The following is a 9,493-nucleotide window of genomic DNA, read 5'->3' as shown; positions in this document are numbered from 1 at the left end:
TATATGAACCAAGGCATATAAATAAATCCATTTTCTCCAACTACTTCCATATTCAGCCAATGAAACATTTATTCCTGCCACTGTCATTAAAAATATTTTATTACATACTTCATCATAAGATTTCAACTCAAACCACTATAAAAACAACTGGATTGACTATCTCCTGAAGGAAACTAATGGACTAGCACTCTACCTAGTTCAATGGATGATCCAGTGTAAGGGCAAAAGGGGTAGAAGTTGGAATTTGGGTACAGGTATTAAGGTAAGGGTGCTACTGCAAACAAAGTATTAAAATGATCATGCTATGTTAATCTATCAGCAAGCCATAAAAATTTTTTGACTTATAAAATGCTTTTTTAAAATCTATGAATAGAATTTAGTTGATTCAACTCCCGTATTCGAAAATTTGAATCAGACCACATCTGGTAATTCTTTTTCTTTTTTTTTTTTTTGAGACGGAGTCTCGCTCTGTCGCCCAGTGGCCAGATCTCAGCTCACTGCAAGCTCCGCCTCCCGGGTTTACGCCATTCTCCTGCCTCAGCCTCCCGAGTAGCTGTGACTACAGGCGCCCGCCACCTCGTCCAACTAGTTTTTTGTATTTTTTAATAGAGACGGAGTTTCACCGGATTAGCCAGGATGGTCTCGATTTCCTGAACTCTTGATCTGCCCGTCTCGGCCTCCCAAAGTGCTGGGATTACAGGCTTGAGCCACCGCGCCCGGTCCCCACATCTGGTAATTCTTTAAAATCCATTACTATTACTTAAATTATCTGGACTACATGAAATGAGGGTTTATGATTATCAAGCATACCATTAACTCTGAATCCTTCCACAAAAATGAAATCTTAGAGTATCTATCCATTGAATTTTCCTTAGTTGTTTCATATTAACGCTATAACTGAATATTAACTCCACAACTAATACAATTGAATATTAACTCTACAACCAGTACAAAGGCACGTTAAATATTCAAGGAAGACGTATAAACATTCTGAGTTTATGTGTTTATAATTATATAACTCACATATATTGCATGTAAAGCCAGGCGCAGCACTGTGCTGATCAGCAAAGTGTTTGCACCTGCAGCGAATGGGCTGGCTGCCATTCAAGGGGACATAAAGGTAAGCCCTGCACTGGCAGCCAGTCACTCGGCAGGGCAGATCAATGGGGTGCTGCTGAGGAATCGTTTCCAAGTCAGTTTTATGTTGTTTATACCTAAAAAAGGAGAGAGAGAGAGAAATCTGAACACAATACAGGTATTATCAAAAATTACAATTTCTATTATATTAAAGGCAGATACGATTTTTTAAATTATTATTGTTTTATTATTCTTCATAGTAAGGTGAAAATAAACTCTCCTACATATAGCACTTGTATCAGCTATGTTGCTTTGGTCAGAGGAAATCTTCACTTTTAGGTTTCTATTTTTAGTTATTTAAGAAGCTGTTTCACAGCAATACAAAGAATAATTATATAATTTCCTTAAAACACTTACCTCTACAGATTCCTTAATATAGAAGCACAACCTAAGAGTATGAAAAAGTTCAGGTTGGGTGCGGTGGCCCACGCCTGTAATCCCAGCACTTTGGGGGGCTGAGTTGGGCGGATCACCTGAGGTCGGGAGTTCGAGACCAGCCTGACCAACATAGAGAAACCCTATCTCTACTAAAAATACAAAACTAGCTGGCCATTATGGCACATGCCTGTAACCCCAGCTACTCAGGAGGCTGAGGCAGGAGAATTGCTTGAACCCAGGAGGCAGAGGTTGCGGTGAGCCGAGATCGCGCCATTGCACTCCAGCCTGGGCAACAAGAGCGAAACTCCGTCTCAAAAAAAAAAAGAAAAGAAAAAGTTCTTTATGAATGTTATTTTTATCAAAGTGCATTACTTAAATTTATTTCCATATGTTTGCTACTTAAAATAGAAATACATTCAATAAACGTGTATTGATGTAATTTATTTTAATATAACTTTTGACTTCAAAATAAATTATCAATATTTTTGAAAGCCAAAGCTCCTTCTTATAGTACTGTGATTTTCTTAAATAAGACCACTCACTTTCTTCTCATAGGTGATATTCAGTAAAATAATACTAAATTTATTATTCTCAATATTAATCAAAGAAATCCAAATTAAAATGAGATACCATTTTAACTTAGCAAAAAGAGTCAAAGTTTTTTAAAACTATATGTAATACACAATGTTATCAAGACTGTTACGAAAGGGCCAGGCGCCGGTGGCACATGCCTGTAATCCCAGCACTTTGGGAGGCCAAGGCAGGTGGATCGCTTGAGCTCAGGAGTTTGAGACCAACCAGGGCAACATGATGAAACCCCATCTCTACTAAAAATACAAAAATTAGCCAGGCATGGTGGTGCATGCCTGTAGTCCCAGCTACTCGAGAGGCTGAGGCAGGAGAATCCCTTGAACCCGCGAGGCAGAGGTTGCAGTGAGCTGAGATTGCGTCACTGTACTCCAGCCTGGGCAACAGAGCGAGGTTCTGTCTCAAAAAAGAAAAAAAGAGTGTTACAAAAGAACAAATGCTATTTAATAATGTTTCAAGAAACGTTAAAAGGTCCATTCTTTGAACCAGAAATTTCATTTTTGGAAAATATACCCTAAGAAAATAATTCCATTTATAGAAAAAGCTTTATGCATACCAATATTAGCAATAGTACTTACATCAGCTACATGATACACACACCCACACAACATAAAAGAACCAGTAAGTAAATTACTAGACAACAGGTTTTCAAATCTTTTAGCGGTGAAACCCCTTTGTCAAATAACATCTTTTATAGAACAAGAATACATAAAACAAATTCAGAATTGGTTAGAGCAAGAGGAAGAACAGAATAGAGTTTCCCCTTCTCCTAACCTGCCCTTCCACCTGGCACACCCCCAAGGCTCTCTCACAGCTCCGGAGAACACAGATAAACACCACTGGACTCGCTGGACTAGCTGGCAGGTATTTAAAATCTTGTTTTTGACCAGCACATAACAACGTGGAAACATATTTCTATGATTTCTGTCATTAAAAAGTGGCTCAGTATTTTATGCAAACACATAATTAACAACAGTTAAATGAACCATGTAAAGAAAAAGTCAGGCCGGGCACAGTGGCTCACGCCTGTAATCCCAGCACTTTGGGAGGCCAAGGAAGGGGAGGCAGCCTCAGGATCACCTGAGGCTAGGAGTTCGAGACCAGCCTAACCAACATGGAGAAACCCCATCTCTGCTAAAAATACAAAATTAGCTGGGAATGGTGGTGCATGCCTATAGTCCCAGCTACTCAGGAGGCTGAGGTAGGAGAATCACTTGAACCCACGAGGTAGAGGTTGTCGTGAGCCAAGATCATGCCATTGCACTCCAGCCTGGGCAACAAGAGTGAAACTCTGTCTCAAAAAAAAGAAAAAAGAAAAAAAAGAAAAAGTCATACAGATATTAAAAAAAAAAAAAAAACTAGCAGCTGGCTTTGGGTAGTGAGCTGCTTCTATATATTGTATATAGAATATATTCTATGTTTCTATATATCCCCCATTTTCCTTAATAATCATATATCACTTTTATAGTTGGGGGAAAAGTTTGGAAGAAATCTCACTGAGTGGATCAGTACTAAATACAATAGCTTCTCCATCAAAGTTGAGTTGGGTCAGCTGAGCATGGTGGCACACACGTGTAATCTGAGTACTTTGGAAAGCCCAAGGTAGGCAGATCACTTGAGCCCAGGAGTCTGGGTAACAAAGCCAAACCACTTCTCTACAAAAAAATACAAAAATTAGCTGGATGTGGTGGCACACGCCAAGAAAAACAGTATAAGAACTATACAAAAACAGTGTCTCTGGCCCCAGCTACTTGGGAGGCTGAGGTCAAAGGATCGCTAGAGCCCAGGAGGTCGAGGCTGCAATGAGCCAAGATCATGCCACTGTACTCCAACCTGAGTGACAGAGTAAAACCCTGTCTCAAAAAAAAAAAAAAAAAAAGTTGAGTTGGATCAATTCTGACGTTCACGTCCATGCTGTATAAGTTATACAGAGATTAGAAAGTGGCACTAAATTTGTGTAAGAATAAATTATAAAACTATCACAAACTTACCAAACCCCTCTTTAATTCTGAAAGATAACAACACATCTCTTATCCTCCATTCCTCCTCAGTGTTTTTAGTTGGGGTTGCTAAACACATTCATAGTCAATCTGTATACAACATTACTCATTCTAGCAACTGCCTAACAAATTCTGGCAAACTGCAACTCTAAATAGCAACTATACAAAGAGTCTCTGTGAAAGAGCCCCAGAAATTGCTATCAGAATAGGGTGGTTCCTCTTGGAACCGAAAGTTAAAGTTGCTGGCTGAAAACATGGAATAGGTTCAGAAACTTTTCTGTGAAGCAGCTTAGGTATTCTGAACTTTACAACTGTAAGACAGTAGCAAAATTTAAAGTAGAGCACACACACAGCAAAACGCAAAGTTCAGATACAGACAACTCAAGTCAAAAACTGGAGCCTCACTTACTTCCTTTCCTTTAGGCACTTTTCTTGGAACACGACCATTTGTAATGCAAGCAGTGTGCTTGTTTGTTTAAAGAAAGGTATCAACATGGCAGATCCTTAAGGTATAAAAGGTGATTAGTAAATTTGAGGAGAAATGTTTATACTTATAGATGGACAGCATGATCAGTGTAGGTCAATTCAAGCAATGCTTAAAGTAGTTCCTCAGTCTGATGACCCATTCTCTACCTTCTCCAGTGATGTGAGATGTACGTAGACTCTGCTCCCCAAACTGAAAGACCCCTGGCAAAGCCACAGGGCCACCAAACATTTTTACCAATGGCAAGAGAACTGCTTAAGGTGGTAAGACTCCATGATAAGCGCTAATAGGATATGATGGAAAAATTTTAATTATAGCTTTAAAAACCTTTAGATAATTTTTGTGGGGTTTGTTTTATTTTTTTGTTTTATTTTGTTTTGTTTTGAGACAGAGCCTCACACTTGTGGCCCAGGCTGGTGTACAGTGGCATTTCGGCTCACTGCAACCTCACCTCCCAGGTTCAAGCGATTCTCCTGCCTCAGCCTCCCAAGTAGCTAGGATTACAGGCGCATGCCACCACACTCGGCTAATTTTTTGTATTTTCAGTAGATACAGGGTTTCACTATGTTGGCCAGACTGGTCTTGAACTCCTGACCTCGTGATCCGCTCACCTCGGCCTCCCAAAGTGCTGGAATTACAGGTATGAGCCACTGCGCCCGGCCAATTTTTGTTTTTTAAGAGACAAGGTTTCACTCTCTGTCACCCAGGATGGAATGCAGTTGCACAATCACAGCTCACTGCAGACTAGAACTCCTGGGCTCAAGCAGTCCTTCTGCCTCGGCCTCCCAAAGTTCTGGGATAACAGATGTGAGCCACCATCCTCAGCTGAAAATTTCTACTCTACTACATAAAGGACAATTGTTAAATGTTTCTCAACCATCACAATTTGTAGAAGGAAGACATGCTTAGCTTTTTATTTTCTAATTATCAAAAAACTTTGCAATAAGGTATCTTACCTATGTGTACAAAAGCACAGTGTCTCTGGGCCCACAAGTTTACAATCCATCCCTGTTGGTGACCGCCAGCTCACAAATAATCTGTTTTGTAAGCGCAGAGGTAAAACTTTTCTTTTGTATTCTTCATATTCTTCAGGAGTAAAAAGTTTCCCTCCATCATCCTCACCAACAATTCTACAATAAAAATATATATTTCTCTTAAACTTTGAGTATTTATTTTCCGGGTGAGCTATGACCAGGCCACTGCAAATATTAAATAAATTTTTAAGCTTTTATTTTGTAAATCTGTCTTTTCTTACAGATGTGGCAGGCCACGTCTCCATAACACCTGTTACTGCACTGACTGAGTGGTGAAGTTAAATACTAAAAGCTGATAGAACCAGTGTCCTTATACAAAGGCTGGAAAGTAACAACAGTCCACAAAGAGTTTTGCCCAGGCCTTTCCTGGGCCTTGCAGCATGACAAGATAACGAAGGAATTCTTAAAGGACCCATTTAGGACTAAACAAGTTTTATTGGGGGTCTGAAGAAACTCCCCAGACCTCCACAAACAAGTTTATTGGGGGTCTGAAGGAACTCCCCAAACCTCCATGATTTAGCACGAGACAAGACAAGAGTAATCACCCCAGCACCTGGACCCATTTAGATTAAGTAAATTACTGAGGCTCCAGAGGAAGGTCTTCAGGACTCAGATCTTAGTTATAGATTAGAAGTTCATCATTTATGTCTTTAGATAAATGCACACTTACACATAAACATATAGCTTAAAAGGTATATAAGCTCTGGAAAACTTTGTAATTTTGAGTTGGTCTGCCAATATCTTCCAGGCCTTCTCCCTATAACCAGTTACAGAAATAATCTCCCTTCTTTCCCAGTTCGTCTGAATCACATTACTGGGCCATGAGAATAAGCAGCCCAACCCTCGATTTGATCCAGAAACATAGGTGCCTCAGCCATGAACCTAGTGATGGGTGAGAAAAGAAATCTTTTCTCCCTTAACTTCCTATACAAGAGGGTTATTAATAGGAAAAACAATGAATTCATAACGCAACTTTACTGATCCAGGTTTATCAACAGAGGATTACCACATATTCATCTCAGTTTTTCCTTTGATACTGAAGCAAAGATTCTCATTCTTCTCATTAAAGGTAGAGCCTTAACTGCTAAAAATTCTAACATTTTCCTCCTTTGAAAATGTATCCCAAAAAAGTACAAAAACTATCAAAGCAGAAGCCAATATGACTAATTTCCATACCTGTCTCCAAACCCTGGCCAGGGGTTTAAACTAATGTGGAACCTAAATACACACTTGGTTCAGCACAAGCTCAAACCACATTTGTGTGTTAGGTAATCAGGTTTATCATTGTTTAATTTCAGAAGTAAGAACCCAAAATTTTATGGGAAAATATTAAGCCCCTGCTATTTCTATGAAACAAAATTAAGAGTTGGCCTCTCTGGAGGAAAAGAAAGCACACCTAAAAGAAGTTTTTCCAAAACTGAAGACATTTCTCCCTGAAAATACTCCCCTTGAAAAGTCACAAAAAGTGATATTTGTAGAATGCTACATGCTTTTTTGTGCAATATATGCTTTTTTCCATACTTTGAAGCCTTTAGCTGAGGTAGAAAATAAAAACCATTGCTCTATGTGCTTGCCATTAAAAAAAAAGAAAAAGAAAAACCAATGTATAAGCTATGAAATAATCAAAACCGTCTTTACACAGACAATCTAGATACATAATAGTGAAGAAAAAAAAGGGCATTTATTTCTGAGTTAAATTTTGGGCCATTTCACTTTCTTATAGCTATCAAGAATACCAACAGGTATTAAGATCTTAAGATAAATACGGATCTTTAAAAGATCTTTTAAAAGTAAGATGTCACTGGTATTTAAGTACTAAACCAGTGCAACTCAAATTTTATTGTACTTACAGAATCCCCAGGGGATCTTGTTCAAATGCAGATTAAAACTCACAGCGCAGTGGCTCACACCTGTAATCCCAGCACTTTGGGAGGCTGAAGCAGGTGGATCACTTGAGGTCAGGAGTTCGAGACCAGCCTGGCCAATATAGCAAAACCCCGTCTCTACCAATACTAAAAAAAATTAGCGGAGCGTGGTGGTGGGCGCCTATAATCCCAACTACTCTGGAAACTGAGGCACTGAGAATTGCTTGAACCGCGGAGGCAGAGGTTATAGTGAGCTGAGATAGTGCCACTGCACTCCAGACTGGGCAGCAGAGCAAGATTCTATCTAAAATATATATATATATATTTATATACATGTATATACATGTATAAATATATGTGTGTATATATGTTACTCCCACAGTGTGAGTAACAAGGCTGCATGCTTCCCCTCCCAACTGACTCCCACCAAAGTACCTAGACAAGACCAAATCCAGGAAAACTCTTAGGAAGGAAAGTTTGTTTCCTTCTAAACTCATATTTTAACTCATCTTCCCACCCCCACCTTCCCGGCCCACCTTTTCACATCTAGGCACTCAAGTCCTGTTTTCCCCACTTTTCTAAAATCCTGATGTCAGTAAAGGACCTGATAATCTCTTTCAGAGGGAAGTGTTCCAAGTTATTTATGATTGAAAAAATAATTTCCCAGCTGGGCACGGTGGCTCAGGCCTGTAATCCCAACACTTTAGGAGGCCACGGCGGGCGGAGCCCAGGAATTCAAGACCAGCCTGGGCAACATGGTGAAATCCCGTCTCTACAGAAAATACAAAAATTAGCTGGGCGCCTGTAGTCCCAGCTACTCGGGAGGCTGAGGCAGGAGAATCACTTGAACCCAGGAGGTGGAGATTGCGGTGAGCCGGGATCGCGCCACTGCACTCCAGCCTGGGCAAGAGTCAGACCCTGTCTCAATAAAATAAATAAATACATAATTTTCCACCAGGTCTGCCCTAACATGTTCGGAGCTAGGCAAGAATCAACTGGAGGCCCACAATTCACATATCTAAATATCCAAGTTATCAGTCAACACCAGCTCCAGCAACTTGCTCCCAGGCAAAAGCCCTGGAGAACTGGAGGCTCAAGAAGCCGGTTCTGCTCTGTGAGAGGACTGGGTGGTGGTTGTTCTGATCCTGAACCGGGCGTGGGAACTGACCCCATCAAGCTCCTAGCCCTTATTCTTCTGGCTCAGAATCTCCAGGCAGTTCTAAGGGTTACGCAAAACTACACCGACGGGGCAGTCGGAGCGCGGGAGAGCAGTCAGCTGGGGGGCCGTCTGCGCGCACAGCTCTGGGTCATCTGGGTCGCCCACGATGCCGCAGAGGAGGCCCTGTCGCTCGCTCCAGCCTCCCTGGCCGAGCCTGGAGTGTCTCCCCTCTGCTTGTACACACACATCCTCCCGCCCCAACTCCGCGTCCTCTGGCGGCCCTCTCCAGGACTTCCCATCCGCCCAGATTCCGGACGATCAAAACCCCCAGGAAGCGGAAAAAGAGCGCGTCGCTGCAGGTGCACCAGCCTCGGTCAGGACCCAGGACAACGAGCCGGGTCCTCAGGCCAAAGGAGCGGCTACGTTTCCAGTTTCGGAAGGGGTTTCTCCAGAACACCAAAACACCAGTCGGTGCCTTTCTCCTAAAACCAGCACCTCGGGGTGAGGAGCGCGTTCAGAAGTTCACGGTTGACCCTATTACTGGGTTAATTTGATGTGTGCTAACTTCTATAGCCCCTAGTACTCGATGTGAATGTTTTCAATGGCCATTTAAAAAACAGCTGGACCTCTGTATCAGCTAGAGTTAGTCATCCTTCTTGGAAGGGAGCAGAGGGGCCTCTTAAATGGCATCGGAAGATTCATCATTGCATAGAACTGCGTGGCCCTATAATATTTAATTAGGCAAAGACGAAACTGGAATTCATCTAGGCCTCCCCCAACAACCCAGGCAAAGATTCAGGGAATCCCCGCGGACACCCGCCGGGCCCCTGCCCGCGCCCTCAGCCCAG

At 41.6% G+C, this 9,493-nt stretch overlaps 1 protein-coding gene across 1 annotated transcript in view; it reads right to left on the bottom strand.

The window, feature by feature from the left end:
* Positions 1–5,719, bottom strand: part of FAM221A (family with sequence similarity 221, member A) — a 23,284-nt gene extending 17,565 nt beyond the window's left edge. Inside the window, exons 1-2 of the mRNA XM_011944203.1 lie at positions 5,544–5,719; positions 1,024–1,214 (exon numbers count right to left, since the gene is read on the bottom strand). Of these exons, the coding sequence (XP_011799593.1) occupies positions 1,024–1,214; positions 5,544–5,593 (241 nt within the window). The 5' untranslated portion in view covers positions 5,594–5,719. The remainder of the gene's footprint in view (positions 1–1,023; positions 1,215–5,543) is intronic.
* Between the last annotated feature and the right edge of the window lie 3,774 nt (positions 5,720–9,493).

The sequence above is a fragment of the Colobus angolensis genome, unplaced genomic scaffold, assembly GCF_000951035.1.
Source record: "Colobus angolensis palliatus isolate OR3802 unplaced genomic scaffold, Cang.pa_1.0 Scaffold229, whole genome shotgun sequence".
Classification (NCBI taxonomy): domain Eukaryota; kingdom Metazoa; phylum Chordata; class Mammalia; order Primates; family Cercopithecidae; genus Colobus; species Colobus angolensis.
Note: the sequence above shows the minus strand (reverse complement) of the source record. Positions and strands in the feature narration are given on the sequence as shown.